Here is a 23,285-nt window from a genome sequence, read left to right on the forward strand (position 1 = left end):
GAATGGCATCTTTATAAAAATGGAAATTCATTGTTTAGAAATGTGAATATAATATAACGCAGTGGCATCAGGAAATAAATGCATTAAAAAGAATATTCCGTGTTCAATACAATTTAAGCTCAATCGACAGCAAAAAAAAAAAAAAAAAAATACAAATAAAACAAAAAGCACAAATGTGTGTTCCAGTGAGACACTTACAATGGAAGTCAATGGGGTCAGTTTTTGGAGGGTTTAAAAGCAGAAATGTGAAGTTTATAATTTTAATAAAGCACTTTTATTAATTATGTTAAAACTCATGTATTATTTCACCTGTAAAGTTCTTTAAATTGTCCTTTTTACAGTCATTTCAGGGTTTTATCACATCATCATGGTAATAAAGCTGTAAAATTGTCAATAAGTTTCCACAGATGCAGTTAGTAAGTCATTTAATCACAATACAATCATGTCTTTTGAAACAGTATTTTAATGTTTACAGATTAAACCCCATTGACTTCCATTGAAAGTGTCTCACTGGAACACAAATATTTGCGCTTTTTTTTAAAGTGGTAATCAACATTATGTCAAGAAGGGCTGTCGACTGAGCTCAAATCGTGTTAAATCCGGAATATTCCTTTAACTGCTCTAACAGTTGCTGGTTCAAACTGAAATGTCACGCATGCGCAGTTGAGGTGTGGTCAGATGTTCTTTGTGGGGCGTTTCTAAAATGTCAGTTTTGCACCCTTGAAAGGCACTGCGGGAAGGGGACGCCACAGAAAACTTTTTTTTTTTTCACGAAGAGCGCTTTTACAAGACTATTAGTGAAGGGTACATTCATACAGTCATTTCATGCTCCATTTAGAGAGCCCACATCAAGAGATCTGTCCTTCGAAGGGAGTAAGGCATAGGGATGATCACTTTCAAATGGTATTTTCTGGGCGTCAGGCGTTTGAGCGCACGCGCAGTTTAGCGGATGTCAGCTGGTTGTTATAGTAACAAGCGTCAGGAGTTTAACACCGGGTGTGAGATATAATGGAGCTAACAGTTAATAATTACACGTAAAACACAAACGGGTAAGTTACTAATTACAAACACACACACACACACACACACACACACACACGTTCATTAACTAACTGCATTACTGTGCGTACTGAGGTGTAATATGCTGTTTTAAACACGGAAACATTTACTTTTTACACTAGTTAGCTCAGTTGCTAACGTCACACACAACTAGTTATATACCTCTCTTGATTCTATAACGACCTTAACCAACGTTTTATAATTCAATTAGCAAATGAAACAGTCACTAGATCGGTACTAGCTACTTTCAGTGTATTACCACCTAGTAACGTCTGAAAATGCGGAATAACTATTGTATAAAGTATAAGTATAAAGGTACAGCTTTATACCAACTGTGAAATGAGTGTTTGTAACTTGTACATGTAGTTGCGGAAAGAGTTGTTGTTAGAGTGAAGAGTTGATGAATGAAGTAACTCCACTCTGCATAACTTAGATGCTGATGGCCATCTTAATCTTTTTAATTCCACCTGTGCAGATATTGTGAATTCCATTGTGCCTCTAAGGTACACAAATCATAAGCCTGTGCCCTGGCATACTGACATGACACGCTCCCTAAGGCAGGCATGTAGACGTGCAGAACACAAATGGAAAAAGGACAGACTGCAGGTTTCTTATGGTATTTTGAGAGACTCATTTAATATGTTTCAGAAAGCGGCAAAGGCCGCAAAATGTAAATACTTCTCTGAACTTATTACAAATAATTGTCATAGACATCAAGTTCTTTTTTCTACCATTAATTATGTTTTAAATCCTCCTGTGCATTAATTTTCAGATTCTTCTGTTTCTCTTTGTGAAAATGTTGGGAAATTCTTTGTGGATAAAATTACAACATTAAGATCTCTGATGTCTCACTCTGTAAATACTTTGTCTGATGCTCCATTGTGCTCCTCCACCTGGTCTGAGTTAGAGATTATTGATTTGGTCTTATTTAGAGATGTTGTTGACCATCTAAAGCCAACCGTATGTCCCCAGGATGTATTCCTCCTTGTTTCCTTAAACAAATTATTGACACGGTTGGTACTGGCCTATTATTGGTTATCAACAAACGTTTATCCACTGACTCTTTCCCAAATTGCCATAAATTCTTAAAAAAAAACCTAATCTTGATCCCTCATCTTTGTCCATATTTTGAATTGACCTTTTATTTAAAAAATGATTGAGACAGTTGTACTGATTCAATTACAATCTTTTTTGACTGTAAATTCTATCCATGAACATTTTTAATCAAGTTTTAAAGCCTTACAGAAACTGCTCTTTTAAAAGTCTAAAGTGACATCTTTACTAAGACCGATTCTGGGAAATACATGGCTTTAGTTTTGCTAGATCTGAGTGCTGCATTTGATTTAGTAGAACACGAGGCCCTGTTAATCCATCTTTAGATATCAGTGGGCCTTCGTGGTTCAGTATTACAGTGGTGCTGCTCTTATTTGACTAATAATTGGTTCACTGTTCGTACTGGCCATCACTCATCCTCTAGTATACCTCTAATTTGTGGAGTCCTGCAGGGAACAATCCTTGGCCCGGTATTGTTTTCCCTGTATATGCTCCCTCTTGCTTCTAGTTTGGAGTGTCTTTTCATTTATATGCTGATGACACTCAAATATATATTCAATAAAACATAATGATCAACACCCCTTACAACCTATGATGGCCTGCATAAATGAACAAAAGTTATGGCTTGAAAGCCATTTCCTAAACCTAAATGAAAATAAAACTAATTATCTTATTTTGGCATTGTTGACCTGAACCTTGGTTCTCTTGCATCATACAAAACTCACTGTTCTATTTGATAATCTCAAATTTGATACGCAGATCAAACTGTTGTAAAGTCATGCTTTTTCTACATTCGTCTACTCACTAAAGCAAAACCCTTTTTATCCATGAGTAATTTTCAAACTGCGATTCACACCTTTGTAGCATCTCGTCTAGACTACTGCAATTCACTTTACTACGGTGTCTCTAGTCAGCTAGTGCAAAATGCAGCCGCCAGATTCTGACACGGATATGAGTCTGTCACACCAATTTTAATCACGCTGCATTGGCGTCGTCAAGTACAAAATCAATTTTAAAATATTATTATATGTTTACAAAGCCCTCAACAATTTGGCCCCTAAATATTTTTTTAAATATAGATTTGCTTAATCCGTATATTCCCTCTAGAACTCTGAGATCTTGCGATCTTGTTTTACTCTCTGTGCCTAGATCCGAGGTGATCGCACCTTTGTGATCACTGGTTCAAAACTGTGGAACAGTCTACCTCTCCAAATCAGATTAGCACTTTCTATTTCAGCCTTCAAGTCTGCTCTAAAGACATACTTATTCTCTCTGGCCTTCAATATTCCTTGATCATTGTGAACTGTTTTTTTTATCATAGTATTTGTTACTTTGTTGTCTGACTTTATCTCCTGTAGTTTTAGTTTTATTTTTGTACAGCACTTTGGTCAATTTTGGTTGTTTTTAAATGTGCTTTGTAAATAAATATTGAATTGAATAGAGTTATAGTTCTTTAATCAATACTTCATTTATTTAATTGTATTTTCATTCTTTTGTATATTTGACCACTGATTTGTTTTGTTTGTTTTAATTGTTAATATCTTATCAGTTATTGTCACACAACTAAGCTTCAAATCCTTTGGCAATATGCATGTACAGTTTTACAAATGGTAATTGAATGGCAGCTTCTCTCTTAAAGACTCACTGTTTCCACAGATGAGTTAAGGAGATTGGAGATGTGTGCTGTGATATACACACACTGACACACAGATGGAGATGCCTGCAGTCAGACCACAGAAGGTTGAATCGGACTCGTCGTCTGAAGATGAGCTCCAGTAAGTGTCTTTACTAAAGCGTAATGTATTAATCTTGATAACTTCCACATCAAAGACCAGGAATAAACTATCCACGCAAGCATGACATAGAATTAACATTTAAAATCAATGGTGTTCATTGCTTTGATTTATTCAGTGATAGATTTCACAGTTTATCCTAATCACAATATCTGATGAAGATGCTCCTCCACTTGTCTGGTTAGCAGTTACACTGGTCTGTTTGGACTAATTATTCCATGTAAGGTCAGTGTGCTTCTGATACTTTTAAGAGTCGATCAGGCAAAATTCACATTCTGGTTCTTGAGTTACTAAAATGATGTAGGACAGTGCTTCTCAACTGGATTAAATTTAGGCCCAGGTGTTACATTGGACATCAAGTAGTAACCCAATACATTTGGATTTTAAAATGAGTGCTGTCAGTTGGTTAAAATTGTTAATCTGTTTAATTACATGGTGTGCTGATTAATTAATCGAATAAATCGCAATTTATTGCATATAATAAATATTTGCTGAGAAAGCCCCTCAACTAATAATAATTAAATATATAATGATTAAATAATTATACATGGTTATATTTAAGTAATGACAAATAAAAAATATATATTATAATAAAATAATATTCAGATAATTAAAATGCAAAAAATTATTGTGGCAGATCATAAGCCAATCATTGGCCTACAGTTCACAGAAATATATTTAGCAATTTAATTCATCAATCAGTCGGAGATGTATTATGAGGGCTTGTTTAAGGACCCGTCAATGTACATCTGCATCAGACGGACACTTTTGGAGCATCTTGGTTATGCTGCGTCATTAACGTACCATTTTTAGGTCGCTGTGTAAAGTGAAACAAAGTTTTTTTTACTTAGAAGAACACGTCTTGAATTTTCCACGGACACAGCTGTCGGTAGACTTTGGAACTGTTCCACCATAATGAGTACTTCTGTTAATCTGCTAAAGCCCCGTAAACACATGCAGTGACTTTATCACTTGATGTCGCTAGTCTCTCTACTATGAAGTCACTAGTGGACGTTCCTACTGCTGTCGCTCTTATGCTATATGGCATGTCTGCCATATCTTTTGAAAATCTGTTAAAAAATTTGACGTTGCCAGTAAAACTAAGATATCAATATAAGAATCAAACTCAATCGCTGATACAATGCTATGAAAAAGTACTTGCCCAATCCTGATTTCTTCTGTTTTTGTGTATATCTCATAATAAATTGTTTAAAAAATTCAAACAAAATCTAACATAAAACAAAGGCAGTCTGAGTAAACACAAAATACAGTTTTTAAATGATGATGATGTTATTTATTGAAGCAATAAAATGATCAAATAACAACTGGGCCTGTGTGAAACAGTATTTGCCCCATTAGTTACTAAATCCCCAAATCTATGAAACTGCATTCATAATGAGGTTCAGTTGGATTAGACACACCCAGACCTTATTACTGCCCGCCCTGTTTAATCAAGTCATCACCTAAATATAACTTTTTCAGCAGCATGAAGTTGCTAAAGGGTCTTGCCCAGTAGCACACTATGCCAGGGTTAAAAGAAATTCCAGAAATTAGGAAAAAGGTGATTGAAATGCATCAGTCTGGGAAGGGTTACAAAGCTATTTCAAAGGCTCTGGGACTCCAAAGAACCACAGTGAGAGACATTATCTCCAAATGGAGAAAACTTGGCACAGTAGGGAACCTTCCCAGAAGTTGCCAACCTTCCAACATTCCTCCAAGAGCACAGCGACGACTCATCCAGGAAGTCACATAAAAAGCCAAGGACAACATCCAAGGAACTGCTGGCCACTCTTGCATCAATAAAGGTCACTGTTCATGACTCCACTATCAGTAAGACACTGAGCAATAATGCCATCCATGCAAGTGTGGCGAGGTGTGGAACCGTTTGGAAGACGGGTCCCGTTACATCTGGCGTAAATCAAACACAGAATTCCACAAAAGAACATCATACCTACGGTCAAGCATGGTGGTGGTGGTGTGATGGTGTCAGGATGCTTTGCTGCTTCAGGGTGACTTGCAATTATTGAGGGAAATTTGAATTCTGCTCTCTACCAGAAAATCCTAAAGGACAACGTCTGGTCATCAGCTCAGTCACAACTGGATTATGCAGCAAGACAACGATCAAAGCATAAGAGTAAGTCCACCTCTGAATGGCACAAAAGAAGCAAAATTAAAGTTTAGAGTGGCCTAGTCAAAGTCCTGACTTGAATTTGATTGAGATGCTTTGGCAGAACCTTAAATACCATAAATTCATGCTCGAAAACCCTCCAATGTGGCTGAACTAAAGCAGTTCTGGAAAGATGAGTGGGCCAAAATTCCCCCACAGCGTTGTGAAAGACTGATCTCCAGTTATTGGAAGCGTTTGGTTGCAGTTGTTGCTGCTAAAGGTGGCACAACCAGCTGTTATGTTTAAGGGGGGCAGTTTGTTTTTCACATAGGTGATATAGGTGTTGGATAACTTTTTTTCTTCAATTAAAGAATATATATATACATTTGAAAACTGTATTCTATGTATACTCAGATTGCCTTTGTTTATGTTATATCTGTTATGTTATATATATTTGAAGATCTAAAACAATTTGTATGAAAAATACACAAAAATTGAAGAAATCAGTACTTTTTCACATCAATGTAATTTATTTTCCACACGGCATTTTTTTGTTATATCCATTTATGTGGTTGCAGACAAATCATATAGAACAGTGGAATCAATGTTCGCTCCTCATTTGCATAAAATTTTAGTTTTCATAACTTTTTCAAGTCGCTGGACACGCTCACATCTAGTTGCCAGAGGTGGCTGTCGCTCGTATCGCCAGCTCTCGCTTTGTCGCTGGAAGTGGCTGCATGTGTGTTTGGGTCTTAATCTGGGTATTAGTTGGGTTTATTCTCATGTCATGAAAGAACATCCTGGACCTCTTTTACTCCAAAATATAGAAACTGCAGCCTTTTTTTAGGACCTTCCAGAAGATTTTTCTTACATTGTGACTAGGGCGGTCATTTTAACAACTTAATTCAGTGCGATTAATTATTTTAAAAATAATCTGTTACAATAATTTATGCAGTTGAAGGAATATTCTAACCATTGGAGCAAAGTACCACCTGTTTTTACAAAAAACACTGTATCCGCAAAGCAACCAGCATTGTGGACGACCCCACACACCCCTCACACAAACTCTTTACCCTCCTGCCGTCTGGCAAGAGGTACCGAAGCAATTCGGCCCCCCACGGCCAGACTGTGTAACAGCTTCTTCCCCAAGCCATCAGACTTCTCAATACTCAGAGACTGGTTTGACACACACGTGTCCTGAGTTGCACTTTAATAACTGTCACTTTATAACTGTCTGCTACCTCAATAACTGCTATGTGCATAGAACATTATCTCATAGTATGTTATGTTTAAATTTTTAGAAGCTGTCATCTTTTTGCACTACTGAGTACTGGTCGGCGCTGCACTGTCTATTGTCCTGTTCATTGTCAGTAATTTGTTGTACTGTCCTGTACTTTTTGCACATGTTTGCACGTGCACTTTATATAGGTTTATATAGGTATTTTATTTCGTTGTGTAGTCTCATGTGGTCCTATGTTGGTCCTTTGTTGTTTTTATGTAGCACCATGGTCCTGGAGAAACGTTGTCTCGTTTTGCTGTGTACTGTACTAACTGTATATGGTTGAAACGACAATAAAAACCACTTGACTTGACTTGACTGTTTTCATCAGGGGGCAGTAAGTGAAACACGAGCTGTACAGACAACAAATCACAATCAGTCTTGAAACTAGCAACAGCACAAGAAAGGAATGGGTTATTGCGTTCAAACATGGCTGGATAGATCGCAATTTTGAATGCAGGGATCTCGAGACGTGTTTTTCTAAATTTTAAACTACAATTAACTTGACACAGCGACCTAATAACGGTATGTTTATGACGTAATGCAACTAAAGTGGGGCATCTTTAGAAAAGCCCTTGTAATAAATCTTTCTCAAACAGTACAGCAAAAAATTACGATTTTTGAGATTACAAATTATAGAGAAATTATGAGAATAATCATTGAAAAAAATGGGAACAGTAAAAGTAAAACATCCGGATGTGTTACGGTAATGAGAATTTGGGGTTAAAATGTGCTTAAGTGTCCTGAAAGTATTGTCACAATGCAAAAAATATTAATGGTCCTAAATGAAGCTACATTTTCTTTATGCAAAATAAAATATTTTTTAAATTTTTTTATTTTGAGTTCAATATGACCAGCCCATTTCCTTGACCGGTCTCGTGAGAATCACCTAGTTACTGGCCGATACGATAATCTCAATAATCAGTCTGGCCAAAATATTGGTCTATTACTAGTTTTGTCTAAGCTACACTGTCCACAACACGCATCACATTGTGTTACATGCATCAAGTTGTACTTGTACTTGTCAGAATATTCCAGAATATATGGGGTATTTACACTTGGTCACTTCATGCATTTTTACTGATCGGATTGCTATTCAATCATGAAAAGACCAATGGTAAATGCCCTCCAAGGTGAATACGAGACACAAAAATAGATCTCAGAAGACCTACGATTAAGAATTGTGGTTTGCATAAAGCTGGAAAGGGTTTAAAAGTTTTTTTTTTTCAAAGAGTTTAGATATTCATCTGTCCACAGTTAGACAACCTGTCTGTAAACAAAGACAATTTAGTACTGTGGATACTCTCACTAGAAGTGGCTGTTCAGCCAGATGACTCAAAGGACACACCGCAGAATGCTCAATGAGGTAAAAAAGATCCCTTGAGTGACAGATAAAGACTCGAAGGAATCATTGGGACTGGTTAACATCTCTGTTCATGAGTCTACTATACAGAAAACATTAAACAGACATGTGTTCATGGCAAGACACCACGAAGGAAGCCACTGCTTTCCAAAAAAACTTTGCTGCGCACCGGAAGTTTGACACTCCATAACGCTACTGGGAAATGTTTTATGGACTGATGAAAGTAAGGTTTAATTGTTTGGGAAGAACACGCAGCATGTATGTATGTATGTATGTATGTATGTATGATGCAAAAATGGCGCGCATACAAACATGAAAACATCATCCCTACAGTGAAAGAGCGTCATGATTTGGGGCTGCTTTGCTGCTTCAGGCCCTGGACCACTTGCCATCATCGAGGGAAAAACTATTCCCAAGTTTATCAAGATATCCTACAGGATAATGTCGGAGTGTCTGTGCACCAGCTGAAACTCAGTATAAGTTGATCAATGCAGTAGGACAATGATACTAAACATCAAAGTAAATCCACTACAGAATGACTTCAAAAAAGAAAATCCACATTTTGGACCCAATAGAGGATGCTGTGGAATGACCTCAAGAGAGACACCAGACATCATAAGAATATGTCTGAACTGAAGCAGTTCTGTAAGGAAGAATGATCCAAAATTCCTTCTGAATGTTGTGCAGGTCTAATCCACAGATACCAGAAACACTTGATTGAGGTTATTGCTGCCAAAGGAGGATTGACTAGTTATTAAATCCAAGGATTCACTTACAGCACTGTGAATGTTTAATGGGATGTGTTCAATAAAGACATGAAATATTATTATTGTGTGTTGATAGTTTAAGCACATTGTGTTTGTCTGTACTTGTGACTTTAATGAAGATGAGATCACATTTTATGACAATTATTGAAGAAAACCAGCTAATTCCAAAGGGTTCACATACTTTTTCTTACAACTGTGTGTCAATTTGGCCTTGCCTAAACAGGACTACATCAGCACAGGCAAAATGTAAAATAAAACAGCTGTTACGGAGTATTTGCATAGGGCACGCATCACGCAATAAAGAATACCAAATTAAGAAACGGATGCACTTTGTGGGAGAGACAGAACTTTTTTTTTCTTCATTTATTTGATGCAGATCGATGATGAAACTGAAACTAAACACTGAAAATGAGTGCAGCGGAGGTGCATAATGTATCTTCACTACGTCAAGCCCCCAGGGGAAATACACAGTCACTTACAAGTTCCAAGTCACTTGAAATCAAACACTAAATCACATCTTTTAAATTCACTGATGTGAACTCCGTTTTATTTGCAAATAGTGCGGAAATTGGATCTGCTTTATATCCATTTGGCGGAGACACATTGATGTGGTCAAGTGGTCAAGTGCAAATGGAATGTGCTTATTTAATCCGATCAGTAAAAACGCATGGTTTGAAAGTACAGCTTATTTGTGCAGACGAGTCTGAATGTTTGAACACAAGCAGTTAGTGCAACGTTTGTTAACATGTCTCCACACAACATGTCTTTATCTGTGCTGTCAAGTGTGATTGATGCTCTTCCTATCAGTGTTTCATCACATCACATGCCTTCATTGTTCATTTAAATGTCAGATATATTTGACAGAGGAAATTGCATGACTCTCTGTGTTGTCACAGGACACATGCGTGCATTGCCTGGAGCGGCATAAGTAAACGTATTCCAGTGCTGCTGTTCTGCGCTGAAGCCATCGTGTCTAAAGATGTGAACATCCGCTCTGTTGGAGGTAAAGACACAGATCATACATGTGTGCCAATGTGATATGAAACAGAGTTGAGCAAAATGAACAGTTCATGAGAATTTGAATTAGTTTGGCCACACCCTACAGGATGCTGAATTTTAATTTGGAATGACAGGAAGAGGAGTTTATTGAACTGCAATTCAAAGAAATTCAATACTTTCACACAACAGAGGATTTTTATTTGTACAACACTAGTGGTGTGACACCATGAATAATTACATTGTTAATTTTGGACAAATCATGGCAAGTTATACAAACATATTTCTCAAAATTTCAGTTATTTAAGAAATTAACACCATTAACCATTTATGAAAATAAATCTTAAGATGGATGGGAAAATGAAAGAATTCTTGGTAATGAAATGTTCCTCCACCACGGACCATAAAATAAACATCATTTTTTTTTTTTATCTAATATAAATTGTATTTTATTATGTATATATAAATTTAAATGAAATTACATTTTTATATATATATATATATATATATATATATATATATATATATTAAATGCAAATGTGTATAGGTGGCATTTCAAAAATTGATTAGTAATGTAGTATCATGTAATGTTTCTGAAAATAGCTAGTGTGTGTGTGTGTGTGTGTGTGTGTGTGTGTGTGAGCGATAACTTGTTTATGGGTAATTAAATTGTATTAGTAAAAAATACACTTACAAGAGCTATATGATTTTTTTGTGCATTTCATTCCATTTTAATTCTTCATTAAACTCACATTTTAATTACAATTACCGGTGTGCATCCTGTTGGCTACTTCAGTTTGAATTGATTTAAAATCAGGAATTGAATTGGAACTAACAAGGTTTCCTCAGGTCAGTTCTGAATGGTGCAGTGAAATGAAAACACTGTAGTATAACATGCTTTTTCTATTCTAGGAAAATATTTAGTCTTGAGAAGTAACTAATCATTTTTATATACTAGTGACATATTAAGCCTCAGTTAACATGAAATGTGAAATCTTTTTTCACATTGATTTTATTAAAAGTATTATTTTATTTGCAATGACACTACAGTGTGAGCTCTGCAATATCTAACTCAATATCTCTGATTTGTTTCCTCTGGTTTGTAGAGAAATATAACCTGGCCTTTAAGATTGTGCGTACAGAGAGCCGACTTGTGCGTGGCATACTTGTCGGTCACGGATTCCATGAGGTACGGCAGCAGATTATGCCAATGTTTGAAATGATATGCTTACTGTTTACTGCGCGCTATACACTACTGCTGACTCTTTTCTATTCAATTGTTTGTGAAACACACAATTCAACACAGCACATTTCAAACTGTTCTTGTAGCTGTTTCTTGTGAAATACCAAGGTTATTATGGGTTTAATTTGCAGGGGACACTGACAAAATGTAGGCATATATCTTGAATAATCTGTGTGTTGCTTTTGATTAAAGTGTCCACCAAATGCATAAATATGAAGGTATCTTTGTACTGCAAAAGTGGGTAACACTTTACGATTAGGTTCCATTGGTTAACATTAGTTAATGCATTAGATATTATGAACTAACAATTAACAATATATTTTTATATTTATTCATGTTAGTTAATAAAATGTTAATTGTTCATTGTTAGTTCACAGTGCATTAAATAATGATAACAAATGCAACTTTTGATTTACAAAAATATATTCATATGTGTTGAAATGAACATTAACTAAGATTAATACATGCTTAATAATTATTGTTTATTGTTAGCTCATGTTGTTAACTAATGGAACCTTATTGTAAAGTGTTACATTTACATGTATCCAAAGTGATTTTCAGTGCACTTACAGTATTACAGGGACAATCCCCCGGAGCAACCTGGAGTTAAGTGTCTTGCTCAAGGACACAATGGTGGTGGCTCTACGGATCGAACTGGCAACCTTCTGCTTACCAGTTCAGTGCTTTAGCCCACTATGCCACCACCACTCCTAGTGTTACACAAAAGTGTAATTATACTAATAAATATACTACACAAAAATACTCAAAAACAATAGTATTTTTCGTAAATGGTTATCTTAATATTGATTAACTGAAGTTCTACTTATTTCATCAATAACTGTTCTGAATGCATGTCGTCATATGAACTCTCAGTTACAGTTTAGATATTTTTTAAATGGAACCGGTTATGAATAAGAATCGGTTCTTGATTCCTAACCAACTCTAGAGATCAAAGAAACAAACCTTAAATGTAATAACAATTGTAAATTGAAATGTTTGAGTTTTGGGTCTGGTTGATTGTTTGATTTTTACCCCTAACATGATTAGACTGTTTTGGTGTTTAGGTGCACCCAAACAGCAACGATTTTAACCTGATGTGGACTGGCTCACACCTGAAACCTTACCTCCTGCGCACTCTTCAGGATTTCCAGAAAGTCAACCACTTCCCCAGGTGTGTCTGACATCACGGCTCTGTGCCAAAACGCAGTCAGCTGTCTCACGGTCTACTGCTTATATTGACAGCTGCTTTCTGCTGCAGCATCCTAACTGGAACAGTGACTGATATGAAACACAGCAACTTCATGCGTTGTGCAAATAGCGATTCCTAATGATTCCTATCAGGGGCGGTTCTAGGGCCAGTGGATATTCGGAGCTTAGACCAGACCACTGTTGATACGTATGGGGCCATCCTTTGATGAAATATCAGAATATAATACACTTTAAAAGTTTAAATGTTACATCTGTGAGGTGTCATTTATATGGAGTACATTTTTTAATCTTACTTAAACTAAAACTGAAAGCTCCCACCAAATTTTGTCTTCACCTCAGCTGTGCTCAAAGATCAGAAGTGGCATACTTTTAACACTATGTACTTTAAAACATTATTTAAAAACACTATTGTTGTCCCTTTCGGCTTTCCGTAGTTCAATGCACATTGTGTACAATGTACAGTTTTACAACCTATTATTGATTTGTCAGATGTTTTTACGTTTGTTTAGAATATGAAGAAGCTGTAAATAGGCTACAATAAGTGCTTATGAGAAAAAGATTGTTGCTAGATTTGCCAACAAATACAAATGCAGACAAAATACAAAGTCCTGGCTCGAACTTAAAGTTTGCACATTTCTTGAGAACATCTGTATACTGTACATTACTCTTTGTTTTTAGAGTTAAATACCTAAAGATTTGTTACTTACGGCATCTGGTTGGACCAACATAGTTTCCAAAATCAAAGAACGACAATAATTTTGGCTGTTCACACACTGCCACAAACGCTCTTCATGTATGCGTGCACATACGCTTGAAAACAGCTGCCAACAAGACTAGACAAGTCGGTATTGTTGATACTGTAAAAAGACTGGTTTAATTCATATATATATTCAATGAAATACTGTTGTACAGGTACTTTTAAAATGATAAAATCATTCGGGGCTTTAGCCCTGGTAGCCCACATGAGTTTGATCTTAGCATGTTGCTAAGCTAAAGTTGCAATACTTTGAGAAGTATAAAAATACACAAACATTGGGTACAATGATAATGGTTAAGACAATGGTTAATTAGATTGAACATCAGTATCGACATTAAAAAGTTCAGTGTGTATATGGCATTACAGTCTCACACTCACTCCTGTTGCTGTCAGCGGGTGTTCATTGGCGGGCACATTTTGTTTGGATGTCTGCCTCTCTGAAACAACGCATTAGATCAAATAATCTGTGCGAGAGGAGTGGAGCTGCCTTTGTGTGATATTTGAAGAGTTTATTTTTCCCTCACTATCTCACACTCTTTACGGTTAACACTCCCGTCGCTTTCCAGGTCGTACGAGCTCACGCGGAAAGACCGGCTCTACAAAAACATCCAAAGGATGCAGCAGAGCCACGGCTTCCAGAACTTCCACATCGTACCTCAGACCTTTGTGCTTCCTGCAGAGTACCAGGAATTCAACAGTGAGTGACCAACCCTCTCCCCTTGACCAATCCTATGAATGTTTGGCTGTTAAAGAAACAGTTAGTCATCATGTTGTATCCATGTATTATGTTCTTTGTTCCATGAAACACAAAATAAGATTTCTTCATACAATGAAAGTTGATTGTGGTTTATACTGCTAGGCACCAAAAAAGATAGAAATGAAACTGAAAATGGAAATCTTCTCCTCTTCTGTGACACTCTTTTAGAATTTTCACAAATGGTCCCCTTTGGATGCGCCCCTGTTAGGGCTCACGTGTCACATGACATGTCGTGTTTATAAGTGCTATTTGAATTATATTTGTCTGCAGTGGTAAAGGGAGAGTGTTTTAGTGAACAACAACAACTTTCGATCTGTTCCTTACACAGTGCTATCATATGACTTTGAATATAGTGCATGAATTGTATGAACACCTTTTATGATACATTGTTTTTTGCCTTTAAAATCACCATCCACTTTTGCTGTATTAAAAACAGCAGCTCAGACATTCTGCCTAACATCTCATTTTGTGTTTCACAAAAGAAAGAAAATAATACTGTTTTGGAACGGCATGGTCGTAAATTAATGATGACATTTTTTTTTTACAAACAACGTGAATAAGAAACGTGTGTGCTCCTCTGCTAGGCATTAATAATAGCTCTCTCTCAGGTTCTTTCAGTAAGGACAAGGGCCCGTGGATCATCAAACCAGTGGCGTCGTCTCGAGGCAGAGGCATCTACCTGGTCAGCAGTGTAAGTGATTACAGAAAGGTTAAAGAAAAAAAGTAAAAGAAAAAGTCACAATTTACTCACCCTCATGTTCAAGGTCTGAAATTAAAACCCACCAAGTGCCAAGTAAGATGTGTGTAAGATTTCTATTTGACCGGTGAATTTCGCAGTGTCACAGGCCACTCTGGCGGGCACTTTTTTCCTTTCTTTTAGATTGTGTCGGCTGTTAATATAATTTTACACGTTCCAGTTTTGTCCTCAAGGGGGCTCTGCAAGCCTACAGTCATTAAGGTCACAGTTGTTTACATAAAACGTCTCTTATTAGTTAGTAGTCCCACTTCTCATCGATTGTCTCAATGCTGTGTGTCCACTGGCGCAGGTGAGCGAAGGTGGATTCAGTGCTTTAATCGCATAATTATTTTTAATCCAGATTTCAAATGATGACTGCGCACATTCGTTGCGGCAATTCTGTGGCTGGGTAAGCAAAAGTTTTATAGATCAACACTGTTTGTATAATTTGGGCATTTGAAAATAAAGCTGGCATCTTTCCAACTGTACCATATTTATCGACCATATTTAAGGTGATAGCATTGCTTGTGTACTGAAGGCTTGACGATACACTGCAGTTCATTTGTTCCATGTTGTGGTGAGTGGAGCTAAGATGATTTCTTCCACGCCACATGCCGTTAGCAGTAAATCTTGAAGCAAGATGAATGTATAATGCCATCAGGATGAAGGGAAGACCACTTTTGGATTTCCAGTGAGTTAATGTACAGCGCGAGACATAACACATTGTAATCAGATTGCCAAAAAAATGACTCTCTTGAGCCCATTCTTTTTAGTGAATGAAAAAGACTTATGAATCAGTTAGAGCTGACTAAATTAATTGAGTCATTCCCAAGTAAACCAAGAACTGTTACTTAAGCCTCATGAGTCTCACTCGTTCATGACAACATGTAGTTTAAAATACAAATGGAGTTTTCATTGTAATTAGTGAATAATCTGAAAAATAATCCTAAATTGACTATCTCACAATAAAATATTTCATAAATAATAACACAATACAATTCTTAAAGGGAAAATCCACAGGATGTGCCGATTATGAGCGCTCCCGAGAGCCTCAGTGCTTCTCTTCCGCTATTCAACAGCGACAACAAACTGCAACACTAGTAACGTTATCTTAGAGACGAATCAGTAAACGTCCGATACGACCGACACACACACACACACACACACACACACACACACACACACACACACACACACACACACACACAGAGTAAGCCAAAAAAAAACATATATCTTCTGAATCCCGTCTGGCCAAGCGGGAACGTGATCGCGGTCAAGTGAAAACTAGAGTGAACATCGGCAGGGCGTTTGATTCCTGGAGAGAACTTCGTTCGATTTTGGGGATCAAAACTGACCCTGAACTGGCGTTCTTCTTATTGGACAGGTAAACTTACATAACTGCAAATCATGTGAAATAGAGTGCCATAAGGATTGATCTGTGTCATTTTAGCTAACTTGATCTTGCCTGCTAACGCTGACGAATTGCAGGCTACCATACTGCATAACGTTCAAATAATTTCAATGATCTTCTCTTTATACTACAAGTCAGGTATACAGGATAAAATTAAGCAAATACGCTGGTTTCTCAATCATAGTACAACATATGACATATAAAACATACAATAGTGCAACAGTAAAGTGTCTGGTGTAGTTCAGTAGTATGTAGATGTGTGTGTGTGTGTGTATCAGTATGCTATGTTAGCTGATAAGTAGTTTTAGTTTAGTCTCAAAGTTTGTAGTAAAACAATCATAACTGTGTCATTTTAATTATGCTACCTCATCTGTCAGCATGATGCCGGTGAATCACGTTCAGTACCTTTGTACATTACATCATTGTTTTGCTCGCGTCTCTATAGAGTGTGCACGAGCGCAAGCATCAGGTGGCTGCTGCAGTTCACTTAATGGCCACAAATGTCATTTAATAACAAGGGTTTCTGAATCTTACATACGGCACCTATAAAAACATGTTTACACTAATGTTTATTTGTCTCAATGTCTGGAAAATCCACTTTTAAAATTCAATAAAATAAATAAATTAATAAATTAATTAAAATTGGCCTGTAAGATAAAAGTGGGCTAAAAAGTAAATTTCAGACCCTGCTTGTGTTGTTCCAAACCCATATGACTTTCTTTCTTCAGTGAAATTAAAGTATTTATTAGTGAAGATATTGACGTCTGTTGCACATTCATGAGTGCAAAATAAAGTTCTCGTGTGGACACGTAAGCCACTGTGAAGGAGTTTCTCTCTTAGGGACAGTTAAGCATTTAGCTGAACCTAGTCAGAAATTAACTTTTACATTAAGGGGCAATATTTGCCCTCTGGATTTGATTTTCAGAGCGTTTCAAAACCTTTTTTTGTTTTCTAACCATATAAAACATAAACTGTCTAATTCATTTATGTCAAAAAGAATTTATTACCTCTATATACTATGCATACAAATCTAACTAGGACTATTAAATAAAAACTAGGACTACAAATAAAATATGTATAAAATGTATTCTTCTAAAGGCATTGTTTCCCCTAAATTTAGAATTTTGGGAGCATTTTTGTCACTTTCGTTGGCATTTTTCTGACCCTGTTGAAGACCGCTGACTTAAAGTAAATTCAGTCTAGTCTCTCCTGCTATTTCTATAACGTACACATTTGTTGCTGCCTATAGAGTGTTACAAATGAGCCACTTTTTAGGTTCCATTTCAGTTAGGATGCGGCCTTAGAAGGGAGCTGCCTATGTAGGCAGCAGGGCAGCTCACCATGTTTTTGAGCAGAGCTTGAGTTTTCGACTCTAGTTGGTAAAAATTAACAAAAAACACATTGACTGCTATATTGTTTTGTTCCATTTCTCTTCTCTTGTTCCAGCTGTGGACATATTTAAAGGGTTGGTCATTCATTGATTGTGGAGACGTATCACATTCATTGAGAGAGTGCATGATTACAGCAGTCATGATGAGTAATGAAAAGACCTTTCAAGATCAGTGGAAAGTCTTGTTTCTTTAGTCAAATTTAGTCCTTGTGGTTATTTCTGGTGAATGCTGTGAGGTTAATGTGCCCTGGCAGGGGGTGGGATCACCCACTGTTTTCAACACTCCGGCCTGCTCTTTAAAATCACACATTCACACACATCAGGTGACCGTTATTTTACAAATGGTAGAAAGAATGTGTGAAAGAATAGTGTCTCTATATTTCTGTCTTTTTGCATCGTTTGTGTAGCAGCGCTGTATTGATATTCCTCACATATTCTGGTTAGGTTTTACACTAAACCTCCCTTTTGATGCCCAAAATTGCTCTCTATGTAGGCAGCTCATTTGTTTTTGAGACACTATATTGCATGTGGTTTTATTGTGTGTAATTTTTAAACGTACTGTGAGTTGTGTAGATCTATACCTCTTGATAATATGGGCCTGTTTGTTTGTTTTTGGTGTCTCAGCCCAGTCAGATCCCCCTGGATGAGAATATTCTGGTGTCACGATACATCAACAATCCTCTACTGATTGACGGTGAGTCTACAACACTTACGGAAACACTATATGTTCTGTGGAATATATAGGTGTGAATTCAATTTGATCTTTTTGTATCTGCAGATTTTAAGTTTGATGTGCGTCTGTATGTGCTGGTGACCTCTTACGACCCTCTTGTCATCTATCTCTATGAGGAGGGACTGGCCAGGTAAATCCATAAAATCAATTCATGCCTTCAATCATCAGTCTAGATCAGCATTTTTAAGCAAAGGGTCACGTGTAAATTGGGTCTCATAGCCATACATGTAGGGTTGCCGCATACGTGCAATTAGTACAAGTAAGTGAAATTGTTAAGAGCAAATTTGCTCTGTTCAGTGCACTCTTTTGACTGTTTTGCACAATATAATTTTAAAAACTCTGTCTCTCACCGCAATATCAAGTGAGACGGAGGCACGATCAGCTGCAGAGGTGATGCGGTTTAAGGGTGCATGTTTGTATGCATGTTTAAAAGTTTCATTTTTTTTTTTAAGAATCTTAAAGAATAATAGTGATTTCTGTAAGAGTCTGCCTATATCACAATTGTTTTAGTTATAAAAAAATACAATACAATTATTTATTTATTTATTTAAATAATTTTAATCCCCTTTTCTCCCAATTTGAAATGCCCAATTCCCACTACTTATTAGGTCCTCGTGGTGGCGTGGTTACTCACCTCAATCTGGGTGGCAGAGGAGGAGTCTCAGTTGCCTCCACTTCTTAGACAGTCAATCTGCGCATCTTATCACGTGACTCGTTGTGCATGACACCATGGAGACTCACAGCATGTGGAGGCTCATGCTACTCTCCACGATCCACACACATCTCACCACACGCCCCATTGAGAGCGAGAACCAATAATCACTACCATGAGGAGGTTACCCCATGTGACTTTACCCTCCCTAGCAACCGGGCCAATTTGGTTGTTTAGGAGACCTGGCTAGAGTCACTCAGCATGCCCTGAATTCAAACTCACGACTGGTGGTAGTCAGCGTCAATACTCGCTGAGCTTCCCAGGCCCCCAAAAATAGAATCAATTAAAAGATATAGTAAATGCATCGTACTGCACAGTTTTGTAAGTGTGGGTCCCAGGTAAACACAAAATTTCTAATTTGGGTTCTGGGGCAAAAGAGTTTAAGAACCCTTGGTCTAGATCATTTCACATGCACACAGCTTTTTCTCCTCATGAAATTACTGTTAACTGTAAACAGATTAACAGTTAACATTTTTGCACAAGATTTAGGGCCTATTTTTTTTTTTCTTTTGTGCAAATGAAAATAGGGTGATTCTAACAAAACCCATTAGGAAAATATCCTGTTCATGTTTTATACCAAATCAATAAATAATGTCAGCCTACATTTAGGACCAGTAAGATTTTCTGACATAATTTTCAGGACATTTAAGCACATTGTACACCCCAAATTCCCATTACCATAACATATCTTGATGTTTTAATTTGACTATTCTTTGTTTTTAATTGATAATTGTTCCATTACCGTACACAGTCATTGTTTTTCTGTATCACAGCAAAAAAGACGCTGGTGTAGAAGGATTTTGTAAAGTAAAATCAGCAAAAATGAAAGGCGGTACCAACAGAGTACTAATATGATGTATCAATACTTTTAAATATGATTTTTAATACAATTTAATAAATTGATCCTTTTTTTCACGTTGCAGTAATGTCATCGTCATGGCCTTTTCTATGTTTACAATGTATAAGTCTTATTTTGTTCTTTTGATTTTGGAGTAAAATAGGACCAGGTCAGTTTCTTGATGGGTTTCATCATTTTATGGCATTTTTGAATGGATATTTTTGATGCATCTCAAGTGATGAATCAAACTTTGAGTGGCTTACTTATAGTTGACTTTGACCTCATATGAGAAAGTATTTAAACACTCAAAAAATGACTTGCATCATCTTTAACTTCTCTTGAAACTGGAACATTCCTTGAAGACAGTGATGTCATACAGACACTAGAGGGCAGCAGAAATCTTTCCAGTAAAGTTGGACGAGCTCTTCTGGGCCTCAAACAAAGCTTTCCATTGTCTCATTGCTGGAAGGAGACTGACAAAAGTTTTTTTTTTTATATATTTCTCAGAACGTTTTTAAAGCACCAAGAGAATTTGACACCCATAACAGAAAACAATGAAGCAAGCATGTTCTCAAGCTTGTATAAATGTCGTTCTAAATGATTGATCATACCTGAAGAAGTTCCTTTTATGATTTAGCCACGGATATTAGTGGAAAAGATTTCTCACCGCTCAGCAGTCATGGAAATATTACCGTCTCACAATCGCTCTGATAGTCGTAACCGTCTGTACAGCGCCTGTGAAACACATTCACTCTCTACACGCTCACGTTTTCTCAGACATGTGAGTGAGAAGCTCAAACAAATGCTCTGGTTTTTGGATGACGTGTTGTGTGAGACTGTGGGAAGTGAATGTGAAGTGGTCGTGTGTGTAAAATGCTTGACGCTGAGGCCGCTTTTGCACAGAAACACCACAGTATGCTGTCAGCACACTGCTGGCACTTCATCTTGGCACTTTTCCTGCCTAACTTTTATCTTGGAGATCCCAGAAGCTTTGAAGGTATTCAGGTGTTCTCTGTGTGCCAGGGAATTTTTCCTCCAAATGCTTCCTCCCAGGACTGCTGGATTCTAGAAATGCCCACGAGCTTTAGGACAAATCAATGAGGTTATAATTATAAAATATTTTTTTCTTAAAATGTTTGTGGCTATGAATTATTAAACCAATAAGCCACATGTGCGCTACTCTGTTTTTGCCATGGTAAGGGATGTTCTTAAGCATAGTGTGAACCAGAGTTCTTAAAACCCCCTTAACTGTGGTAACTTTTTAGATATATATATATATATATATATATATTTATTTTTAAAAAATGTGGCACTTTTTTTATTGCCCTGTGGGGATTAATAAAGTTGTAATCTAAAATGAAATCGCTTTAAACTTGCTCTTGAGTGGCTTAATTCTATTGTAAAACAGTGGAAACAGTGATATCATAAATAGTTAGGTTTGTGGGTATTTTGCCAATCATTATTACATAGCTCTGGTCTTTAGTGACCTGCCACTTATATCTGTCCCAAATGTTTACCAAATTACCAATGATATATTTTGTTATATTTTGCTGTTTGTTTTTTTTTTCATTTATCAAAGAGGTGATGCACCAAATTAAATTTTATGAGATGCCGCTGGCTGTCAATCACATATTGAGCTACAGATATGTTTTGCATTTTTTGTAGACACATATTGAATCTAAATAGACTGAATGTACAGAATTTCAGTAGTACACCTAAATAACAATAGCCATATCAAATTGTTCATGTGTTACACTTGCTATAGTTTACTTCCACATTATTTCTTCATCAAATACTAATGTCAAATGTAAATCAAGTCAATTACTGCAACAACAGTACCACCTTGAGTAACAAATAGCATGTATTGAGAAAATCAACATGATATAGTAGTCATTTGTAAAAGAAATACACTGGTTACTAATCATTTATGTTATGAAAGAGATATCCTGCGATAGTAAACTTATACAGATATGAAGTCTAACTCCAAAACATGGGTTAAATATAGGGGGTGAAATCAGGTACCAGGCCACTAAAGACTAATAATCAGATTGAACAATGTTCAGTTCTAGTGATGTGTTATTTTTGGTATAATGGCTTCAAACATGGCTTATCCAATCAAAATTCACTATCATAAATTATTATTACTGCGCTGTTATGTGCAGCTTATAAACAGATTAGTTTGCATTTTAGCAACGAGGCAAACTTGGTGAGATTCACGTTGTAGTTTTCATGACAGAAACATGATGTTTATCAATAGTATTGTTTGATAAGTCAAGCATAAATATTACAATTGCTTTAAAGGGATAGTTCACCCAAAAATGAAAGTTCTTTCATCATTTATTCGCCCTCATGGTAACCCAGATGTGTATGACTTTCTTTCTTCTACAGAACTCAAATGAAAATTTTTAGAAGAATATATCAGCTCTGTAGGTCCAAACAATGCAAGTGAATGCTGACCAGAACTTTGAATCTCCAAAAATGACTTAAAAGTTGGTATAAAAGTAGTCCATAAGACTGCAGTGGAATCCATAAGACAGACTGCATGCAATACATGTCTTCAAAAGTGTTATGATAGGTGTGGATGAGAAACAGATCAATATTTAAGTCCTTTTTAACTATACATTCTCCTCACTACCCAGTAGGTAGTGAGCACGAAGAAAGTGAATTGCCAAAAATAAAAGAAGAAGAGTTTGAAAGTAGAGATTTGTAGTAAAAAAGGACTTAAATATTGATCTGTTTCTCACCCAATCCAACTGGATCACTTAAGATATTCAGAGTTTTATGGATTACTTTTGTCTGTCACCAGTTCTGGTCACCATTCATTTGCATTGTTGGGACCAACAGAGCTGAAATATTCTTCTAAAAATCTTCATTTGTGTTCAGCAGATGAAAGAAAGTCATAAACATCTGGGATGGGATGAGAGAATTTTCAATTTTGGGTAAACTATTGCTTAAAATATATGATTTGTTTTTCATATAGGTTTAAACCTCTGACCTTAAGTATAAAACCTCAACATGTAAGTTATCTCATACCATTAACAACACCTTAGCATTGTGGTGGCATATTTAGTTTGATGAATCC

At 36.5% G+C, this 23,285-nt stretch overlaps 1 protein-coding gene across 1 annotated transcript in view; it reads left to right on the top strand.

The window, feature by feature from the left end:
• Nucleotides 1-981: 981 nt before the first annotated feature.
• Nucleotides 982-23,285, top strand: part of LOC127656583 (tubulin polyglutamylase TTLL5-like) — a 78,330-nt gene continuing 56,026 nt past the window's right edge. Inside the window, exons 1-9 of the mRNA XM_052144965.1 lie at nt 982-1,049; nt 3,769-3,887; nt 10,318-10,424; nt 11,524-11,606; nt 12,725-12,831; nt 14,193-14,323; nt 14,992-15,074; nt 18,545-18,614; nt 18,699-18,783. Of these exons, the coding sequence (XP_052000925.1) occupies nt 3,823-3,887; nt 10,318-10,424; nt 11,524-11,606; nt 12,725-12,831; nt 14,193-14,323; nt 14,992-15,074; nt 18,545-18,614; nt 18,699-18,783 (731 nt within the window). The 5' untranslated portion in view covers nt 982-1,049; nt 3,769-3,822. The remainder of the gene's footprint in view (nt 1,050-3,768; nt 3,888-10,317; nt 10,425-11,523; nt 11,607-12,724; nt 12,832-14,192; nt 14,324-14,991; nt 15,075-18,544; nt 18,615-18,698; nt 18,784-23,285) is intronic.

The sequence above is a fragment of the Xyrauchen texanus genome, chromosome 16 (assembly GCF_025860055.1).
Source record: "Xyrauchen texanus isolate HMW12.3.18 chromosome 16, RBS_HiC_50CHRs, whole genome shotgun sequence".
NCBI classification, from domain to species: Eukaryota; Metazoa; Chordata; class Actinopteri; order Cypriniformes; family Catostomidae; genus Xyrauchen; species Xyrauchen texanus.